The 23,666-nt window shown below is 40.4% G+C and overlaps 1 protein-coding gene across 2 annotated transcripts in view; it reads left to right on the top strand.

Annotated features, from left to right (window-relative positions):
* The window catches only part of LOC126295159 (THAP domain-containing protein 6-like), a 93,264-nt gene that overhangs the window by 3,392 nt on the left and 66,206 nt on the right, over positions 1 to 23,666 (top strand). For both annotated transcript variants that reach the window (XM_049987454.1, XM_049987455.1), the window contains exon 3: positions 17,229 to 17,266. In XM_049987454.1, the coding sequence (XP_049843411.1) occupies positions 17,229 to 17,266 (38 nt within the window). The remainder of the gene's footprint in view (positions 1 to 17,228; positions 17,267 to 23,666) is intronic.

Below are 23,666 nucleotides of genomic sequence, written 5' to 3'. Positions count from 1 at the left end.
TCCCTGATATATTTAAGATACACAGCTTCATGATCAGTCTAAAATATCTGCATCTCCTTCACTGCACAATAAGTCACTCTGTTCATATTACTCGAATATTTTGAAAACAAGTCTTAACTCTTAAGACTGATAGTCCAGGTAATCGGGCATTTTCCAGAAACGGTTGTGGGTTTACACGGGAGCGAAAATCAACTGTGGAAGTGAAATACAGGCAGCCAGAAACGGTTTTCCCGAATCGATTTTGTTGGTTTTACACGACCAACTAGAAATGGTGTTGTGAGAATTCTCTTCCAAAGCGCACATATGTAGCTGCCCAAAAAAATATTTGTGGAATTCTTTGTGATGCATATTGTAATGAGATGACTACGTAGTAGTTAAGATTCCTTTATAGCGACATAATTAGGTTGTTTTGGATAGTTTTCATATCTGCTAATGCTAATATCCTGTTATATGTATTGGTGGTTCTGGCTCCATTTATTGTGAATAGTTGTGTGAATTCTTAATAATATTGTAGTGGTGATACATGATGGTTTACAATCATTGTAGGACAGGCAATGGGTCTCTGTCAGTTGCTCAACTCCTCCACGAAAGCATGTCGTATCTAACTACGTACAAAAATCTGACTGTGTATTGGCCTTGGTTACTCCACGATTTCAACTTATTGCATTTATATAACAAACGATTGTGTATGGAACTACACCTCAACAAAGACAAAAAGATGACAGATTGAGGGGAGAGAGGACATGGGACTAAACATAAAGACGACTGAAAAACACACTGAGATAGTTGGCAACACTATAAACAATAAACAAATGCAACCAACTCTCGTTTTTTGAATGACGTGCTGGGACAATGAGGTGTTTAGGAGAAATTTGCTCCCAGAGTCAGAAAATCAGACCACCTTGTGTACGCTGGACACGGAGAGAAGTTTCGAGGGCGAGACATACGTAATAAGATCATCTCCAAGAGAGAGTATGTAGAAACAAACAGTAATTTAAGATCAGAAAACTTGTACACCAGAAGTCTTTTCGTACCTGCCGATAAGAAAATGACGTAAAGTCAATAATGTATCCGAGAAAATTTTACAATGAATTTATTACCGGCACACAACAAACGTGTGTTACGGTCTACTAATTGTATTTCATAAATTAAAGGAAGCGAATTTCATATGGCATAAAAACAAACAGCCTTCATTCTAAAAAAAAAAAAAAAAAAAAAAAAAGAAATAATAATAATATTCTATAAGCAATCGTTCTTACATTTGTTTAGTTGATTTTAGTTTTACTTGTGACAGATCGCCCATCTTCATGTCAGTGTGCCACAGATTCTCCACATAGTCATGACACATTTAATGTGCCTACTCTCTCTCTCTCTCTGTGTGTGTGCGTGTGTGTGTGTGTGTGTGTGTGTGTGTGTGTGTGTGTGTGTGAGAGAGAGAGAGAGAGAGTTTTAATGATAAGTATTCTGCAGTGTGTCTTATTAAATGTGATCACACACAGTTCGTGTTTTCGTATGTCTGTTATTCAGTTATTATCAATTTATAGCTGTAACAACATATATTTCTGAGAGATCAATGGAGCTTTAAGAAGACATACTGCTCTTAAAAGAAAAAAGTGTTGTTAAAACCAAATTATTTTTCAATGTTTGTACCCTTTCCTGTCTCATTAGGAAGTGTGTCAATCCATATCTGCTACTCTCATTATGTCAACTACGGTAATTTCACAGCAGGTAGGAAGTGGTATCACTTTCAAAAAAAAATGATTAGGCCTTATCCTTTAGCTGTTTGTTGATAAGTCACTCAAGAACAGCAGCATATCCAAAAATCATGAATGGATAGTTCCATTAATAATGGACCATTGGGAAAAATGTCATTCCTTAAAAAAAAAAAAAAAAAAAAAAAAAAAAAAAAAAAAAAAAAAAAAAAAAAAAAAAAAAAACCAACCTCCAGAGCTGTGAACACAAGTAAACAGACTGTGAGCAGAACCATGATTTCATTGGAGGGAATAGGTAAATACTAGATACAATGACTGGGAAGAGTGGACAAGAAAAGAGATGCTTCTCTTCAGCATTGCAAATGAGACATTAGTGGATGAAGGAACTTCAGGACTGGACTGATAATGACTAGGCATAGGTTGTTATGCAATTCAATTAATAAGAGACCATACATTTTTCACTGCTGATAATTGTAATAATGGGTCATTCCATGCAATTTCGCAGGAGGTGATAAGGTAACTGTTTCAGAATGTAGTTATATTTGGCTCATGGGTACCTACATATCTTAATAGTATAACTGCCAGATAGCACTGTCTTAACTCTAACCACTTTTGATAAATTCAGGTTTGGAGACTCAAGGGTGTGTACGTGGTCACTAGTCAGGAACCACTTTCCCTATTTTCAAAGAAAACAACTTGGTAATGGGCTGACCTACAGTTATAAAATTTTTATCCATTTGTATATAGGTCATTAAGTTGATATAATGTGGAAAAGGTAGGATAAATCTTTGAGATTTCAGGTCAATGGAGACATCCGATCCTACCCGTTGGCTTTGACCTGTGACATAAGGGTGTTGTGGTGAGTGACACCCTGACGGCGCAGAGTTTAGTTTATGAGTGTGTTGTGTTTGTAGATGTCGTGTTGCGATTGGTGATATCCTCTGGTGGTTTAAGGTCCGCGTGTTATGTGGTGTATTGGGTTCATTTGGGTGTCAGTGCTTTAAGTGTGCATTTATGTCAGACTAGAAGAACGGAAATTAGCTTCAGTGAGTTAAGAATTAGGTTTTGTTGTGTTTATGTTATTGCGGTGTCATTTAATGTTATTGGTTTGCTGTTTGTCGCACAGTAAGTCGTTTAGGTCTATTTCTGGCTTTTTTGTTAGGTATAGTGCGTGTCTGTGGGCTGAACTGTGGGACAACATGTTGTCTGTCATTAAGTTTCTGCAACATTTTGGGCTTGTGCCGGAGATAGTGAAATGCTGCATATGCAACCAGAATGTGCGAGTTGTAGCACTTTTTTGTAGTAAGTAGTCTTTTTTTTCCCCCGCGTGTTATGATGTTCGGTGGGGTTTTTGTGTGTTGTTGAGTCAGTGTTATGTACTGCATGTGGTTGATGTTATGGTATCGGCATTTGTGGTTGATTTATGTATCATATGGGGAAGTACTCAATTTCAAGTTTTTTGCTATTGTCAGTTGTATTTGAGCTATATAGGTCATGGGAAGTGACCAATACCAATTTTTCATCGTAGCTATGTGTGTTTTGGTATCTTGAGCTATTGTTGACCTATATAGCTCAAGGAAAGTGTTAGATTCCAATGTACGGTTTAGCTATGTGTGCTTTGGAATCGTGAGCTGCGGTTAACCTATATAGGTCAAGGGAAGTGTCCAATTCCATTGTGTCGTAGCTATGTGTGTTTTGGTATCATGAGCTGCTGTTGGCCTATATGTGTCAAGGGATGTGCCCGATTCCAATTTTTGTTGTTAGAGGTGTTGGTTTTGTGGTTTCAATAGTTTTAGTGTGATTATAATTTTTGGAGTAGTTGGTTTTTATTTTGTGGCATCGACAATTGCGGTTGAGCTATGTAGGTGAAGTGAAGTGACGGATTCCTATCAATATTGTAAGTGTAGCGGAATTAGGGAATTTTGTGGTGGTGTTATATTGTCGTTTTGTGTGTTTTGGGATCACGATGTGTGTCAGTATGTGTTTATATTTAGTTTGTCCCCGGCCAAAAACCCCCAATTTCCCGCGTTGGTCCCATTAGCTTGATTATATTTTTGAAGGGACATATGTTTGTTTGTTTTATATGTATTTTTGTGTTTGTTGTCGTGTTTATGTAATGACGTTACAGGTGCCATATCGGAGATGTTGAAAATGGCCATTTCCGCCATATTGGTGATGCCATGGGCCAAGTAGATGGGTGGAATCAGACTTTTTTTTTTTTTTTTTTTTTTTTTTTTTTTTTTTTTTTTTTTTTTTTTTTTTTTTTTTTTTGCTACACCAGATCTTTAATGTGCCCCTACAGAAAAGTCATACGGAGTGAGATTTGGTGATTGGGGAGGCCATTTCATGAAACAGCTGTCCCCTTCTGTAGCACGACCGATCCATCGATGTGGCAGCTCCGTGTTCAGGTACCCACAAACTTCACGATGAAAATGGGATGGAGCTCCATCCTGGTGAAAGATGAACGGAGAGTCTGATTGCATTTGAGGCATCAGTCATTGCTGCAACATGTAGGAATATCGAGTGACAGTGCTCTTGGCGAAGAAGAAAGACCTGTACAGTTTTCAACATGACAAGGCACAAAAACCATTTACCTTTGGGGAATCACACTCAAGTCGATGCATTCGTGTGGATGCTTTGTACCTCAGAATCAACAATTATGCCTGTTCACTTTCCCATTAGTGTGAAAAGTGGCTTAGTCACTAAAAATTAAGCGATCGACAATGCCATCCACATCCTCATTCCATTGAGCTTCTGAACTAGCTCCAATTTGAATGGTTCCATAGATAGTTTCTGTCACAGGACTTTCCACACTGTCATTGGAGCCATTTCGAGTTCACGGGATGCACAACACACTGATTTCTTTGGATTTCTTATGAATGTTTCTTGTATGCACTCCACATTCACTTCACTCACACTGGGGCATCCGCTTCTCTTTGCCGGACACATGCAACCCGTCGTAATGAATTTGTTGTGCCAATGATAAATGGCCTTCCCTTCCTTGTTTGTGGCTCCTTACCGTACTTGGTTCTAAACATCGGTTGAATGGCTGTAGCACACTTGTTTTGTCGAACGCCAACACACAGAAAGCTCGCTCCGCACCTGAACTCGCCATGTTTGTGACTAGCGCTGACTGTCAGCAAATCACTAAACTATGCTGTGGCGGTATATGTGGGGGAGGGGGGGGGGGGGGGAGGAACTGTCAGGGTTAGTCTTCAAAATGACATGTGTATGATATCTGTACAATGTTTGGCTCATGTGCAATAAATAATTGAAAGTGTTCCTGGACTTTATGTACATTCTGTATTAAAATTTATTTATGAACCTGTTCTTTGCACATCTTTATATCTGTATATGCTGGCATGTATTTAAAAAGTTATTAACATCTCTCATTATTACTTGTATCTTTTATTGTTTTCACTGGAGTATTTTTTTTTTTATTTGCAGTAAAGGAATAAACATTATATTACATCGTTTGTGCAACCAAGCTGTCTCTAGTGATTCTTTACGCTGAAAATAGTGAAAATCACTACCGGCCATTAAAATTGCTACACCAAGAAGAAATGCAGATGATAAATGGGTATTCATTGGACAAATATATTATACTAGAACTGACATGTGATTACATTTTCACGCAATTTGGGTGCATAGATCCTGAGAAATCAGTACCCAGAACAACCACCTCTGGCCGTAATAACGGACTTGATACGCCTGGGCATTGAGTCAAACAGAGCTTGGATGGCGTGTACAGGTACAGCTTCCTGTGCAGCTTCAATGCGATACCACAGTTCATCAAGACTACTGACAGGCGTATTGTGATGAGCCAGTTGCTCGGCCACATTGACCAGACGTTTTCAATTGGTGAGAGATCTGGAGAATGTGTGGGCCAGGGCAGCAGTCGAACATTTCCTGCATCCAGAAACGCCCATAGGGGACCTGCAACGTGCGGTCATGCATTATCCTGCTGAAATGTAGGGTTTCGCAGGGATCGAATGAAGGGTAGAGCCACGGGTCGTTACACATCTGAAATGTAACGTCCACTGTTCAAAGTGCTGTCATTGTGAACAAGAGGTGACAGAGGCGTGTAACCAATGGCAACCCGTACCATCATGCCAGGTGATAAGCCAGTATGGCTTTGACGAATATATGTTTCAAATGTGCGTTCATCGCGATCTCGCCAAACACGGATGCGACCATCGTGATGCTGTAGACAGAACCTAGATTCATCCGAAAAAATGACGTTTTGCCATTCGTGCACCCAGGTTCATTGTTGAGTACACCATCACAGGCATTTATGTCTGTGATGCAGCGTCAAGAATAACCGCAGCCATGGTCTCCGAGCTGATAGTCCATACTGCTGCAAATGTCGTCGAACTGTTCGTGCAGATGGTTATCGTCTTGCAAACATCCCCATCTGTTGACTCGGGGATCAAGACGTGGCTGCACGATCCATTACAGCCATGCGTATAAGATGCCTGTCATCTTGACTACTAGAGATACGAGGCCATTGGGATCCAGTATGGCGTTCTGTATTGCCCTCGTGAACCCAGCATTCCATATTCTGCTAACAGTCATTGGATCTTGAACAACGCGAGCAGCAAATGTCGTGATAGGATAAACTGCAATCGCGATAGGCTACAATCCGACCTTTATGAAAGTCGGAAATGTGATGGTACGCATTTCTCCTCTTTACACGAGGCATCACAACGTTTCACCAGGCAACGCTGGTCAACTGCTGTTTGTGTATGAGAAATCGGTTGGAAATTTTTCTTGTGTCAGCACGTTGTAGGTGTCGCCACAGATGCCATCCTTGTGTGAATGCTCTGAAAAACTAATCATTTGCGTATCACAGCATCTTCTTCCTGTTGGTTAAATTCTGCGTCTGTAGCACGTCATCTTCGTGGTGTAGCAGTTTTAATGTCTAGTAGTGTACACCATATGCATTGAGAAAATAACTGTTTTCAACTCTCACCTGTTTACAGTTCTGACTTATAAGTTAACCACAAATATTTTAGAAAAGGTTTTTCAAGGAACATATGTGGATTTTGCTTACCAATGCCCTGTACTCTTGAATGTGCAGTGTTTGAGCTAAAATTGACCATACGCAAAATTTAAACAACGTGTTTTTACCTCAGGGAATATTTCATAGTGGACAGAATGCCATCTTTCTCACAGGTTTCAGCACTAGGTGATCAGTACAGCCACAAAAAACTTGCTCTGTGCACGGAATGTAGAGAGTGTGTCTGTAGGAGTGAAAGGGCTAATTCCCTCCTTGTTGAGGATGGGATGCATAACGAACTACTTTCTCATCTCCATTTTTCTCCCAATTGAAAACAAACCCAACAGTATAGTCACTATCATTGCAGCATGTAATAAATGGTTTTTCAAAATCCGAATGAATTAGGAGATGGAGTTTTGTCAGAACGTCTTTAAAGTGTTTAATCTCCATTTGGATTCTGTGGTCCACATAATTTAAAGGAATGCTTTTGTCAGTAAATTTCTTGCGACAATGGTGCAATCTGGCGCAAATCTACAATAGTAACTAGTGAGAGCAATAAATGATTGTAGATCTTTCACATTTTTTGGGGCTGGGAAACTGTCAAGGGTTTTATATCAGCAGAATTGGGTTTTATGTCAACAGAACCTAGTGTGACCCAGGTATTGCATCTGAGACTCTGTAGAAGAACATTTTTCTAACTTAAACGGTTTGAGGACTAGGCAGCTAGAGTGTAGTTCAATTGGTTGATACTGCGCTTTTTCTGAATTTTATGTAGCATTTTCTACTGCACAGAACATAAGTTGGTTTATTGCATTTGAAAGGGGGGACTTTATTCTATGAAGTATTGTAAAGAAACTTACATCAGTGATCTTTTTTTATATTGAAATAAAAATGTAATGTATTCACAATAACGGAATTTTTTCATACATTGTTTCTTAAATGCAAATAGGATTTACTACTGCTATAAAATAAAACTGTTCGAAAATGCAGATTTTTCATTGAAAATAGCTTAGTTAAAATTGTGTTAGTATGAAAAACTTTGAAACGTTTTAGAATAAAAAAACAAAATTGTACGTCACACTCTTTGCAATAGTACCTGGTACGTCTTCTTGCTGATTGCCGAGATCTTGCTTTGATTCATTTGACACAAAGCATACATCTTCGCTGAGCCCATTTTGACATTTCTGTAGCCACAATCAATTTTTGGAAAATGTATTCCAATGAATTTGTTGTACAGGTGAACTATTTTGAGTGGAAGTTCATTCAACCGGTCCTCCTTCGTTTGTAAGTGCTGTTGCCAATTCATTAATCAATTCGACAAGATATTTACTATCAGGTCTCAACTTATAAACATGGGAATTTACAATCATCATGAAAATACGAAAGAAGCTTTGATCTGCCTTTATTTGCACCCTCTCAAAAGGGTAGTAGCCCCATAGCTTGTCGCTGTGGTCCACTTGTACCTTGTTTTTATTGCAATCAAACATACAGACAGGTTTTGTCTCCTCTGTCTTTACCAATTTTGATCTGACATTGACATTGGATGCACTCATTTTGTGTTTTGTTGCCGAAACAAATATCGATGCTCTTAGCACTGTGTGTGACCTCGTGAAGTGCAGTGTGTCTCAACAAGGGGAATGCTAATGCCACAAAGAAAGTAATGCACAATGTTTTCTGCATTCCTTTCCCGCCAATGTGAGTGACGTGTGCTGCCATCTTTTTTCTTTTCCTGGTAATTCAGGCATCATAGAGTAACATTCTACAGACAATAATTGTAAGACAAATGTTGGAATACATTTACAAAGCTGAGACATGGCCGATGTAGGCCCTACGTCATTCACCTTATCGGAGTTAATCTGTGCAACGTAGGTGCTACATCGCCTGGGTCCAAAATGTTAAGCTTAGGTTGAAACTGCAATAGTGTGCTTTGTAGCCATTTGATATGTTCATCTGCTGTCTGCAACAGGGCAATGATATCGGATGTACTAAACAAATGGTGGTTTTCAATACCTGCAGTAATAAATCTGCAAACCACTGAAAAGTAGCAGGTGTGTTCCTTTAGCAAAACGGAATTCTGAGGAACTTACAGTCCAGGAGGCACACTAAGTGCTGTCTTGGGTTTGTCTTCAGGAGCTTGTTGATAGCTTGATTTCATATCTGAGGTAGTAAAATATTTGCAATATCCTGATCCGTTGACTGTCATCAATACAACACAGTGGATGTGTATTAGGGGGTGCTTAACTGATTCACGACTCGCATGCCAACACAAAGGCAGTAAGTTACCTCGCTGCTAGTGCTTTTTCTGGGCACAATAATAAGTGATTCTGAAGTGCAAAAGGAAGACGAATTTCCGTTAGACACTTTTTTCACAAATGGTTGTAAATAAGAGATGCAGTATGGCTTTTGTATGATTGGCTTGCATTCCCTGTCAAAATATCATGCTGTCTGAAATCTGTGATTGGTAAATAGTGTGTCTCTATACATAGCTTAAAATGGGAGATACAGCAAGTTTGTGTTTGCTTCTGACAGATGCATTAATATTTGTGTGTTTGTAGTCAGCAGGAGTAACCTTCTGATTGTTGCACATTGTTGTTGTTGTTGTTGTTGCTGTGGTCTTCAGTCCTGAGACTGGTTTGATGCAGCTCTCCATGCTATTCTATCCTGTGCAAGCTCCTTCATCTCCCAGTACCTACTGCAACCTACATCCTTCTGAATCTGCTTAGTGTATTCATCTCTTGGTCTCCGTCTACGAATTTTACCCTCCACACTGTCCTCCAATACTAAATTGGTGATCCTTTGATGCCTCAGAACATGTCCTACCAACCGATCCCTTCTTCTGGTCAAGTTGTGCCACAAACTTCTTTTCTCCCCAATCCTATTCAATACTTCCTGATTAGTTATGTGATCTACCCATTCTTCTGTAGCACCACATTTCGAAAGCTTCTATTCTCTTCTTGTCCAAACTAGTTATCATCCATGTTTCACTTCCATACATGGCTACACTCCAAACAAATACCTTCAGAAACGACTTCCTGATACATAAATCTATATTCGATGTTAACAAATTTCTCTTCCTCAGAAACGCTTTCCTTGCCATTGCCAGTCTACATTTTATATCCTCTCTACTTCGACCATCATCAGTTATTTTACTCCCCAAATAGCAACACTCCTTTGCTACTTTAAGTGTCTCATTTCCTAATCCAATTCCCTCAGCATCACCCGATCTAATTTGACTACATTCCATTATCCTCGTTTTGCTTTTGTTGATGTTAATCTTATATCCTCCTTTCAAGACACTGTCCATTCCGTTCAACTGCTCTTCCAAGTCCTTTGCCGTCTCTGACAGAATTACAATGTCATCGGCAAACCTCAGTTTTTATTTCTTCTCTATGGATTTTAATACCTACTCCAAACTTTTCTTTAGTTTCCTTTATTGCTTACTCAATATACAGATTGAATAACACCGGGGAGAGGCTACAACCCTGTCTTACTCCCTTCCCAAACACTGCTTCCCTTTCATGTCCCTCGACTCTTATGAGTGCCATCTGGTTTCCGTACAAATTGTAAATAGCCTTTCGCTCCCTGTATTTTACCCCTGCCACCTTCAGAATTTGAGAGAGAGTATTCCAGTCAACATTGTCAAAAGCTTTCTCTAAGTCTACAAATGCTAGAAACATAGGTTTGCCTTTCCTTAATCTTTCTTCTAAGATAAGTCGTAGGGTCAGTATTGCCTCAAGTGTTCAAACATTTCTACGGAATCCAAACTAATCTTCCCCGAGGTCAGCTTCTACCAGTTTTTCCATTCGTCTGTAAAGAATTAGCGTTACTATTTTGCAGCTGTGACATTAAACTAATAGTTCGATAATTTTCACATCTGTCTACACCTGCTTTCTTTGGGATTGGAATTACTATATTCTTCTTGAAGTCTGAGGGAATTTCGCCTGTCTCGTACATCTTGCTCACCAGATGGTAGAGTTTGTTAGGCCTAGCTCTCCCAAGGCTGTCAGTAGTTCTAATAGAATGTTGTCTACTCCCGGGGCCTTGTTTCGGCTTAGGTCTTCCAGTGCTCTGTCAAACTCTTTACGCAGTATCGTATCTCGCATTTCATCGTCATCTACTTCCCCTTCCATTTCTATAATATTGTCCTCAAGAACATCGCCACTGTATAGACCCTCTCTTTAATTTTCCTGTAGACAGTATGTATCTTACCCCCAGTGAGATAAGGCTCTACATCCTTACATTTGTCCTCTAGCCATCCCTGCTAAGCCATTTTGCACTTCCTGTCGATCTCATTTTTGAGACTTTTGTATTCCTTTTTGCCTGCTTCATTTACTGCATTTTTATATTTTCTCCTTTCATCAATTAAATTCAATATTTCTTCTGTTACCCAAGGATTTCTACTAGCCCTCGTCTTTTTACCTACTTGATCCTCTGCTGCCTTCACTACTTCATCCCTCAGAGCTACCCATTCTTCTTCTACTGTATTTCTTTCCCCCATTCCTGTCAATTGTTCCCTTATGCTCTCCCTGAAACTCTGTAAAACCACTGGTTCTTTCAGTTTATCCAGGTTCCATCTCCTTAAATTCCCACCTTTTTGCAGTTTCTCCAGTTTTAATCTACAGTTCATAACCAATAGATTGTGGTCAGAGTCCACATATGCCCCTGGAAATGTCTTACAATTTAAAATCTGGTTCCTAAATCTCTGTCTTACCATTATATAATCTATCTGAAATGTTTTAGCATATCTACATCTACATGTACATCCATACTCCGCAAGCCACCTGATGGTGTGTGGCGGAGGGTACCCTGAGTACCTCTATCGGTTCTCCCTTCTATTCCAGTCTCGTATTGTACGTGGAAAGAAGGATTGTCGGTATGCTTCTGTGTGGGCTCTAATCTCTCTGATTTTATCCTCATGGTCTCTTCGTGAGATATACGTAGGAGGGAGCAATATACTGCTTGACTCTTCGGTGAAGGTATGTTCTCGAAACTTTAACAAAAGCCCGTACCGAGCTACTGAGCGTCTCTCCTGCAGAGTCTTCCACTGGAGTTTATCTATCATCTCCGTAACGCTTTCGCAATTACTAAATGATCATGTAACGAAGCGCGCTGCTCTCCGTTGGATCTTCTCTATCTCTTCTATCAACCCTACCTGGTGCGGATCCCACACTGCTGAGCAGTATTCAAGCATTGGGCGAACAAGCGTACTGTAACCTACTTCCTTTGTTGTCGGATTGCATTTCCTTAGGATTCTTCCAATGAATCTCAGTCTGGCATCTGCTTTACCGACGATCAACTTTATATGATCATTCCATTTTAAATCACTCCTAATGCGTACTCCCAGATAATTTATGGAATTAACTGCTTCCAGTTGCTGACCTGCTATTTTGTAGCTAAATGATAAGGGACCTATCTTTCTATGTATTCGCATCACATTACACTTGTCTACATTGAGATTCAATTGCCATTCCGTGCACCATGCGTCAATTCGCTGCAGATCCTCCTGCATTTCAGTACAATTTTCCATTGTTGCAACCTCTCGATACACCACAGCATCATCTGCAAAAAGCCTCAGTGAACTTCTGATGTCATCCACCAGGTCATATATGTATATTGTGAATAGCAACGGTCCTATGACACTCCCCTGCGGCACACCTGAAATCACTCTTACTTCGGAAGACTTCTCTCCATTGAGAATGACATGCTGCGTTCCGTTATCTAGGAACTCTTCAATCCAATCACACAATTGATCTGATAGTCCGTATGCTCTTACTTTGTTCATTAAACGACTGTGGGAAACTGTGTCAAATGCCTTGCGGAAGTCAAGAAACACAGCATCTACCTGTGAACCCGTGTCTAAGGCCCTCTGAGTCTCGTGGACGAATAGCGCGAGCTGGGTTTCACACGACCGTCTTTTTCGAAACCCATGCTGATTCCTACAGAGTAGATTTCTAGTCTCCAGAAAAGACATTATACTCGAACATAATACGTGTTCCAAAATTCTACAACTGATCGACGTTAGAGATATAGGTCTATAGTTCTGCACATCTGTTCGACGTCCCTTCTTGAAAACGGGGATGACCTGTGCCCTTTTCCAATCCTTTGGAATTCTTCGCTCTTCTAGAGACCTACGGTACACCGCTGCAAGAAGGGGGGCAAGTTCCTTCGCGTACTCTGTGTAAAATCGAACTGGCATCCCATCAGGACCAGCGGCCTTTCCTCTTTTGAGCGATTTTAATTGTTTCTCTATCCCTCTGTCGTCTACTTCGATATCTACCATTTTGTCAACTGTGCGACAATCTAGAGAAGGAAGCACAGTGCAGTCTTCCTCTGTGAAACAGCTTTGGAAGAAGACATTTAGTATTTCGGCCTTTAGTCTGTCATCCTCTGTTTCAGTACCATTTTGGTCACAGAGTGTCTGGACATTTTGTTTTGATCCACCTACCGCTTTGACATAGGACCAAAATTTCTTAGGATTTTCTGCCAAGTCAGTACATAGAACTTTACTTTCGAATTCATTGAAAGCCTCTCGCATAGCCCTCCTCACACTGCATTTCGCTTCGCATAATTTTTGTTTGTCTGCAAGGCTTTGGCTATGTATATGTTTGCTGTGAAGTTCCCTTTGCTTCTGCAGCAGTTTTCTAACTCGGTTGTTGTACCACGGTGGCTCTTTCCCATCTCTTACGATCTTGCTTGGCACATACTCATCTAACGCATATTGTACCATGGTTTTGAACTTTGTCCACTGATCCTCAACACTATCTGCATTTGAGACAAAACTTTTGTGTTGAGCCGTCAGGTACTCTGTAATCTGCTTTTTGTCACTCTTGCTAAACAGAAAAATTTTCCTACCTTTTTTAATATTTCTATTTACGGCTGAAATCATCGATGCAGTAACCGCTTTATGATCGCTGATTCCCTGTTCTGCATTAACTGATTCAAATAGTTCGGGTCTGTTTGTCACCAGAAGGTCTAATATGTTATCGCCACGAGTCGGTTCTCTGTTTGCACATTACGCTATCTAAAATTCATTCTACAATGATCAGTCAATCTGATTGCATGCTTGAGGTGCTCACAAGCTTTATTAGTTTTTCTTTTCACTTGTTTTTAAGGGTTTTTAAGGGCTGGTGTGATTGCATGCAAAGTTTGTGTTATTAGTTACACTGCTCATTGCTTGAAGCCGCAATCTTTTGTGAGGTAGGGGACCCAAAGTTTTGTCACCTTTGTATGTACGGACTTGTACAAGTTGTGAAAGATTATGGAAAATGCTAAAAAGTGGTTTATATATACCTGAATTTTTTCTACACTGTTAGGGAAGATAAAACTGTAAATATTAACACTGCAAAAACAGAAATACTAAAGAATTGTTCCTAATTTCATTCCCCTTAAAAATTCTCAGAAGTGTAATTAATTTAAATGCCTTTTTGTACATTGCCAAATACTTTCACTATTCCAAATCACTGAAAAGTCACGAAGCAATAGTGTTTAGAACTATTTTCAACCTTCTAAACCGATGCCTCATATGAATTTGTAAGTCTGTGTATAGGTGAGGAGCATGTTTCGTGATACCAAACCAAGCATTTTGTGCAATGAATAAATTTCTCGCTTCTTGCGTTTCCCTTCTGAAAAAAGCAAACAACCTTTATAAATAGCAAAAAAACTCGCATGTTAATAAGAGTTCCATATTTTGTTCCAGTGATGAAGATAAGAACTGCAAGGGAAATGAAATAATGAACATCCCTATTGTGCCCGTCTACCGGCGCTTTCGCGCTTGGTAAGTCTTGGAACCTTTGTTTTTAATATAATAACTGCTATAGTAACATATGCCAAAATCTTGACTGTAGCAATTACACTCCAGAAACAACAGCATGTGACTGAAATACAGCCCATATTTGAATCCAAATCATTGCTCACATTAGGAGTAGTAGGATATTAATTTGACTACTGCACTAACTCATTTCAACATAAAAAAAGTGAATTCTCTTGTACACAGAAGCTAAATGTGCTGCACACAACAGATGACTCAACAAGATGCTGGAATGAGGCCATGCATGTGCACACAGCTAAACATTAGTTACATGATGTAGAAACTATAAATTCCTAGGGGGCGAAATTAAGAACCAGGACGGAATTGCTCCACATAAAATTGTGTGTGCCAATATTTTCCAAACATACCAGTACACACATTTCTCCATTTATCTTCTCGCCAGTCCTGTGGGTTAACCTCCATAATAAATACATCTACTGCTCACTCACATGTATTGTCGAGTGGGAAGTCATTCTTTGCTCTCATCGATCCCAAACTATAGATATGACATGAAGCTGTGTGTATAAATTCTGCAAAAGCTTCAAAATCCTTTCCTGCCCGCTGTCAAAGGGTGGATGGCTTGTCCCGACACACACACACACACACACACACACACACACACACACGCCTTTCCTGTCCGAGTACCGTTCTGCTGATCTCTTAAAGACACCTTATAGCTGACTCTACCAATTTGAGATACGTTGGAGAGTCTCCAGACAATTTTGATCGTACCATATATAACTGGAACTCGTCGGGCCATGACCACATCTGGCCATTCTGTAAAGTGCTAGCTACATTCCCAGAGTGTTTTCCTGTGAAAGGCTAATGGGAACACGTGCCTCTGTTTACATATACATTAGGAGAGATACTGTGGCTGCCCTCCTTTCAAATATCTATTTTGGTGGGAGCACCTGGTGAGGTCAAATTATATTTCGTCAAGCTTGTCTTTGGTATGTTTTATATTATAACCACAGTATAACTTCCACTGATCAGCCAGCACACTACAACCACATACTTCCTATTGATATAAACCTGTCCAGGCCATAGCAGCGTTACCTGGTAGGAATGACTGCTAGTCGCACACACCCACAGAGTATGTACTGTCAGTGAGCATCCTGTCGGCCTGGAGGCTCGGCACGAGAATTTTGGGAACTGCACAACTTGTCGGGAGTTCGAGCAGTGCTCTGGTGTCTTCAACACGTGGTGAAACCACTTCCCCTAATTACAGATGTTTGACATCATAAGCTGGTCAGACTGGTAAAATGGGACAGGCAGCAGACTGTGGTGGGACTAACATCAGACTCTAACTCTGGGCAGAGTACAAGTTTGTCCAAATACACAGTACACCGAACACTCTTAACGGTGGTGGACCTCCGCAGCTGATGACCCGTACGTGTGGCAGTGTTAACATCACGACATCAGCAACTGTGACTGAAATGGGAATGTGGCCATTGTCACCGGATGTCGGTGAAGTGGCAGAGTATTGCACGAGCTGACGAGTCCCGATACCTTCTTCACTGTGCCGATCGAAGGGTGTGAATTCATCGTCTTCCGGTGGCACAGCTCCTCAACACGTGTATGTTGGGACACAGACGAGCTGGTGGTGGCAGCTCCATTATGCGTTGAGGAACATTCGTGTGTGCATCCAGTGGAGCTTGTGCGAGGCACTGTGACAGCAAAGAAGTATCGTACACTGGTGGCAGACCACGCACACCCCTTCGTGACAATCACAATTTCCAACAGCAGTGACATCCCGAGGCCAGGAGTGTGATGGAGTGGTTTGTGGAACACAGTGGCGAGTTCCAGCTGATGTGCTGCTCCCTACCCCCCCCCCCCCCCCCCCTTCCCAACTTGCCTGATTTGGACCCAGTCACTTGAATGTGGCATCACAGCTTGTCGCCCCCCCCCCCCCCCCCTTTCTCGGAATTTGGGTGACTTGTGTGTTCAGATTTGGTGGCAGCTTCCTCCTGTGACTTACCGTGACCACATTGCTTCCGTGCCACAATGCGTTCCTGCTGTATCCATGCCAAAGGTAGACATACCAGCTATTAGGTAGGTGGTCATAATGTTCTGGCTGATTAGATTATATCCTACAAAAAATGCTGTTTCATTACACTAGCATATTGATCCTTTGAGAAGGTACAAACGCTTGACATTTAGAATCAGATAATACGTTGCCCTTAAAGGTTTCAGGAGGCCTATGACACAGGGCAAGGTTATAAGTTGTATATGATCACTGTGGTGTATTGGGTGAAGTACCCTTTACTGCATGAAGAGGTGGAATTGTGAATACAATAATTCTGGTTCACGTCCTGCCATCACGAAACAAAATATAATTTTCACCTAGTTTACACTAGCATTTCGGTTTGGTTTTGAAAATTTTGAACAGATCTTGTATTATGTACAGTTGTGTTCTACAGTTGTCTGACAAGCATTCTCGGTGTTTTGACTTCTCATTTTTTATGGAATTGTTATTAAGATTTGAAACAATTTTATAATTATTAGAAGAAATAACAACACGTGGTGATTCTTTTGTTTAATGCATTTCACTCACTTGCTAGTTTAAGAAATGCTATTTTAACCTATGAATTTGTAAGTGGTATTACAGTGTCTGCTTTCAACATACATACAGCATTACAATCAAGTGTTGAAAAAACTGTGAGATTGTGTAGTTGTACAAATTTGTATATATTTGATTCTATTGTTACAGATCGATCAATCGACAGCCAGCACTTTCAGCAGTACACGGTAAGTTTTGTTCTCTACTTTCACATTTTGGGAAGTCAGGAAATTTCTCTTGTGCAGTAACCATAACAGAGAACTGAATTGTGTGCAAAGCTTTTAAGCTTGCAACTCTTTCTTCTTTTACTTCATCAGTCATTTGTGACTTGTGTGATGGACGACCCACATTTGTGTTTTCTTTTGTAGCCAGTAACCAATTTGCTTTAGTTTTTGCATTACTTGCCTCCAGATACTGTGCTGATGTTAACTGATAGTATAAAACTCTACATTTTTTTAAAAAGTAACTAAAGAAATTAAAAAGACTTGGACAGTATGAGGTAAATTGTGCAGAATTGCTACTATTTCTGAAATGACATGTGCCGTTTTCTCAGAACGCAATTATGTTGGGCCAGGAAAACTTAATTTCTACAGTCTTATACAATGGTATAGATAAAAAGATAATGTAATTAGATAAATAAAAAAATCTACAACACGACAGTCGCGACCCCCATGTCTGTCTGATCACATGTGCCGTCTGGATTCTTCCCCCAGACACCAGTTTCTCAGAACTCTGCAGGTGGGAACTATTGCTATAACATGTTCTTAATTGTTGCCACCCAACTGTCCTTAATTTTCATTAATTTCCTCTGTCTCAACATTTGTTCACTGGAACTATTCCATTCTTCACTCCCTTTTAGTTTTCTATATCTTTCATTTTTTAACGTGCCTATTTTTTGCCTTCTGCCTTGCACCTCTTAGCTTTCTGCTCTTATTAACTTATGCACAATGTTACGGCTGCAGTCTTTATCTTGCATGTTACCCTATATTCCACCGTTAAGCTCTCGGATTTTCAAATCTCAACTGGCGAGGTTCCCAATAGCTAGTCTTCCCTTCTCATCCCATCTGGTAAGCCCCCACGGACCCGAGCTTGTGGGGAACTTTTCCAACTCTACACCTTTTCCTAAATCTTCCCAGTCATTCTCCTTCATCCTGTCCGCCCCCAGCAGCTGAATGGTCAGCATGACGGATTGTCAATCCTCTGGGCTTGGGTTCGATTCCCGACTGGGTTGGCAAATTTTCTCCACCCAGAAACTGGGTGTTGTGGTCACCGAAGTGGTTCAAATTGAAAGACTGGCACCCGGCGAACGTTCTGCCCGATGGGGGGGGCCTAGCCATACGAATAAATAAATCCTTCATCCCCTTTTCTTCTCCTTCAACCCATCTGCCAAAAGGAGCCACTGGCTCCAAAAGCCACTTGGTCAGTAGATTTTTTTAATCAATCCAGTTACAATATATTTTCATAAATTGATTATTTTAATTAATCTAGACCAGGCTGTTCCAGCACGTCGGCTCCACTGTGAGCCGCAGAGCACTCCCTGCTCCAGGGAGCCGTGTCGCTCGCTGTGACCATTCAAGTGGGCCGCCACGTGGCACGGCTGGCTGAGGCAGGCGGCAGGGCAAGCGTTTTGATGTGCCAGCTGCGTCTTACAAGATCGACAACCTCATACTCTTAGCTGCTAAGACGTGGTGACATGCTACACCAGGAAATACGATGTTCAGGAAATAAACAAGAAACAACTGTTTTACAAGAAATTGCATACTAAATTTATTGGGCCTCTGTGGCTTGACATTTTCTTTTCATTACAAGATCGGAAATATCAGGCGTCAAAGTGTTAACGCGGAGGATGGCCTTCATTGTTGCATCCTGAAGAAACAATCTTTCCTTACTTTTTACTCTTTTCATTGCTGAGAAAAGCTGTTCACAACAATATGTAGATCCAAACATGCACATGATCTGAGCGGCATTGTTGTGAAGCTTGGGAAATATTTTTTCCTGTAAAGAATGATACTATCGTGACAAATCCAACATGTTGTAGTACCCCTCTTTCAACAAAGTTGAATTTTGCAAATCAATAATCTCAAATTGAAGTGACAATAACAAGTCATCGGGAAAACTGAAAAAGGAGTGCTGAACACCTAAGTTCCATTTACAAACTAGTGAGGTCTCGGAATCGTGTAAGCTGCTTTAACTTTGCTTGGTAATCGCCGAAAGTAGTACGTTCAGGTAGTTTTTAAGAAGCAAGACAATTGAAGAACAAATGTCCATTACTCATCTGCCTCTCAAATAAACGTAACTTTTCCATGAACACTTTGATCTGGTCGAGCATGTCAACGATTAGCTGCTCTTTGCCCTGCAATGAGAGATTTAAATTATTCAGATGCATAGTTATGTCAGCTAGGAACTCCAGGTCTGATATCCACTGTATATCTTTCAGGCAACGCATTTCTGCCCCTTTCATTTAGAGAAAAAGGGATATTTCCTCACGAATGACAAGTAAAACATCAAGAACTTTTCCCCGACTCAGCCAACGAACTGTACTGTGGTAAGGTATATCCCCATACTCCGCTTCCATATCTTTCAGGAATCCTTTGAATTGGCGATGATTCATACCGTGACGCCGCACAAAATTCACACACTTCACGACATCTTTCGTTACGCCACCTAGCTTTACTATTTCACCACACATTGCCTCTTGGTGAATGAAACAATGAAGAGTCAAAATGTCTTTCCCGAATTTGTCCCTGAGTTTATTTTTCAAATGAGAAGCAAAACCTTGGTGACGCCTGATCATTTGTGGTGCACCATCTGTCGCTACAGAATGGAGCTTATCCCACGGCAAATTCATACCGTCCACTGATTCAGAAACAGCTTCAAAAATATCACATCCTGTTGCGGTGTAATCGAGTGGTACCACATCCAAAAGTTCTTCAGTTACTTGCAGCTCCATGTCGACACCATGCACAAAGACTGCAAGCTGAGCACAGTCCGATATGTCGGTGTTTTCGTCAAGCGCTTAGCGAAAATGCAACAAAGCTCTCCGCCTTTTACCTAAGCTGTGTCTCTAAATCCACTGCCACGTCCAGGATTCGACGAGACATTGTTTGCTTCGACAGGCAAACCCCTTCAGTTGCCTGCACCTCCCTCGTAAACATTCTGCAACTGCTACCATGCACGATTTTACGAGTGGTCCCACCGAAAACGGCTTGCCACTCGTCGCAATGATGTGAGCAACCTTGTAGCTTGCTCGAATTGCCCTGAAAATTATAAACACATTACAGAACACGAACTATGTTGCATGTTTTGATACCCTCTGTATTACGCACCCGTTTTTAAACTTAGGTCTCCTGGTATGTCGTTCTTAAGCCTGGCTACCAGTTCTCTGCGTGCAATGCCTTCTACCTGATCGTAGTGCGCTGTGTGAAGACGTGTATAATGTCGTTGTATATTGTACCTCTTCGCTGAATTAAATACTTTATGACATACAAGACTCTGTGGACCACCATCCCTCTCAATGAATAGAAAGGTGTCCTCCAGTAGAGGTACAGGGCTCCCGTGGCTACTCATAGCAGTCATTGAACACTGATTATTGCGTCAGTTGCGGCTGCATGCGGCCAGGGAGCAGTGAGTTCGCTTTCCCCCTCCACACGGGCTCCGAGCTGCTGCAGTGAGCACTCTGGAGCGCTCCGGCTCCCTGGAGCACGGTTGGAACAGCCTGATCTAGACAGTGGTGAATTCACAGCACCATAGAGCAATATCTGTTGTTGCTATGAAATTGATAACTGAGATGATTTGTACCACCATTGACTTTGGTACGGAAGGTAACACCATTTGTTTGCGAGGTATTGCTATTAAACTCTGTGAACATTGCTCAGTAAACTTGTTTTGCAGTTAGCTCAAAACTGTTATCCCTTTTTAAAAGAAAAATTAAAAATTAGTCTTGAAATCGTAAAACCTCTCTCTCTGTCTGTGTGGGTGTGGGTGGCCATGTGCCTTGGGCATGCCTGATTCTGGTCTGGCTACAAAGAAATAAAGCTACTCTGTGGGCAGCTTATGTAAAAGAAAGGAAAACAGTGCTTTTGTTTTGACCTTATAAGAGAACGAGACAGAAATTTTTTGGTTAGTTTCAGTGTTGTTTTGCATCCATTTTGGCTGTTACTTTTCTAATAAATAAAAAGATAATTAATGTATGATTCTATTCTTTTAAGGAGCCCCTCACAGAGACCGAAAGAAACATTACATAAATGTTTTTACGGTGACATTTTATCAGAAACAATATTAACGTTTATGTGTATCATTCTTTCTAGATAAATATCGGTACTGATGTGTTTGTAAATAGTTAATATTGGCTTTTATCTTTTCATTTCATCATATTTCAGCACCTTTGAGTTGATTGTGGTCCATACAACACTTCCTAGATAGTTTCCCTGTAGCTCGGATTCAGTTATCGGACGTGATTCTGCTTTCCACCTGTTGCTGTGACTTTTGTACACCAATAATTCTTCCTTCATAATTTCACAGAGACATGGGCTAAAAAGCTTCTGCTTTTAACCACATTAGCAATTATATTTTCCCATGATCATTTTTACTTCACAGTACTGTTACGTCTGCTCGGTACAACCAGTTCTGTCAGCATCATATTACAACAGAAGCAGCTGAATACAAAAAATTGTATGTAGTCTACTTGTCAACTTTAATGTACCATTTCACAAATATTGCATCTTTGCTCCTCATTACTCTACAATTTACCACAGTGAAGTATATCATAAAAATAAAAGGAAAAAATGTTCGGCCGTAAAGTCAAGCACGACAGTCAAGAATGTTAGGGTAGAGAGGGCGGTGAAGAAGATGTCGGCCAATAGTATGCTGACCAACCTCTCTCTAGAATGACACTTGAGACAACAGCGGCCTCTAGGTGAAGAGAACATAAGTACTGCTCTGCCTGGCCCCGGCTCAGTTGAAGACTAGCCATTCTATGCGCTCTGTAGCAGCAACTTGGGAACTGTGCAATATCACTTGTATTAGGCATTGTCTGTACTGATGAGATTTCTTTTTTTTTGGTCTGTCACCCATTGCTTTCGACACACCACTGTAACGTCTCAAAGTTAGTATTGTCACTTAGCTGACTGTAATAAAAATTTATTATATTATTTGCTTGAATTGTTGTCTAGCGATCCGAGAAAGCAGGTTTCCTAGGCACCCCGTATTTGACAGTTGGCAGGACCTAACAAAAAATATGGCTGTATCTTATTTCGTTACATTGAGATAAGTCATATTTGTCAAGTATGTTCTTTATTTTTGGTGTTCTTCATTGCTATGATGAAAATAAAAATATACCCACATTAGATAAAATTTGACGTCACGTCTCATTTATTTCAGTTATTGGAGAAAGGAAATATTTCTGTTAAACCTATTAAAGGTAGTCAACCGTGAACAAATAAGTTTTTCAAAAGTTCGTACTGTCATAACTTCAAAATCCCTCTCCTGAAAAATTATGCAACCAAATCATCAACACTTCAGTGAAAAACAGCTGCTGGGAATGTATGTTTAAATAGGGAAACCAAACTATCTTCCATACACTAACTTCCGAATGGATATCGTTTACACCAGAGAGACACAGTAACAGGCTCCCTGCTTTGTCAGCAAAACTCCTATGGTTGAAAGAATAATACAGACTTGGATGCATGTGTGGCTATAAGATTGGTTAGGCTACTCTGAGACTGCAACCCAATGCTTTCATGTTTTTTTCATCTCTAAGTCTCTGTCTTCATATTTTTTTAAAAAAGTGCACTAGCTGTGTCATTAACATTAATAACTCCTTTTCCCGAAGTAAGGAACCCGTATCGAGATACCAGATTGATCCACTGATGCAACATTCTCGGACACTTTTGCACAACAAGATGTACTGAAGAATGGTGTATTTTAGAGAGATCTTTGATGCAGTACATCAACTACAACTGCATATTTTTGTAGTACTCGAGTATAAATGCGAAAACCACCAGTTACGGTACTTCAGATCTGCAAGCACGTAAATCACACAAACGTGTTCCTGGCATTACAACAGAACACTGAAAGTGTTCATCTCAGTATTTAGTGAATAAATTTAATCTTTTTGCAAAATTAAGTTGTGGTTACAGCCTGATCTGTAGGGTAGCCCGAGTTTTGATTTTCTGACAGTAGCAAACTTAGCAGGTGTCCATTATTTACATGTTTTTGAAGCTAAAGGGCCATTTTGGTGGCTTCTGCATTTATATTTGCGTAATATGAAAATATGCTGATCAATTGCTGTAGTGCGTTAAAGATCTCAATAACATGCCTAGCTTTTGCTGCGACTTGCACGTAAGGATTGGGGAATCTGACATGGGCAGGTAAACTGTTATCGGCTGATGTCACATTTAAGACACTAGTTTCTTAGCAGGGAAATGAATGGCTATTTCAAGTTCATACACCTACCTTAGCCCAGAGGAAAAATGTAAAAATCCAATTTCGACATCAAGTAACTGTCAGTTAACATTATTTTAGCTGTGCCGTATTATTTAAATCCTGTTATATGGGAATGGAAGAATTGCAAAATTTCACATCATTTGC

Source organism: Schistocerca gregaria, chromosome 11 (genome assembly GCF_023897955.1).
Source record: "Schistocerca gregaria isolate iqSchGreg1 chromosome 11, iqSchGreg1.2, whole genome shotgun sequence".
Classification (NCBI taxonomy): domain Eukaryota; kingdom Metazoa; phylum Arthropoda; class Insecta; order Orthoptera; family Acrididae; genus Schistocerca; species Schistocerca gregaria.
The sequence above is the reverse complement of the archived record's forward strand: the minus strand, read 5'-3'. Positions and strand labels throughout refer to the sequence as shown.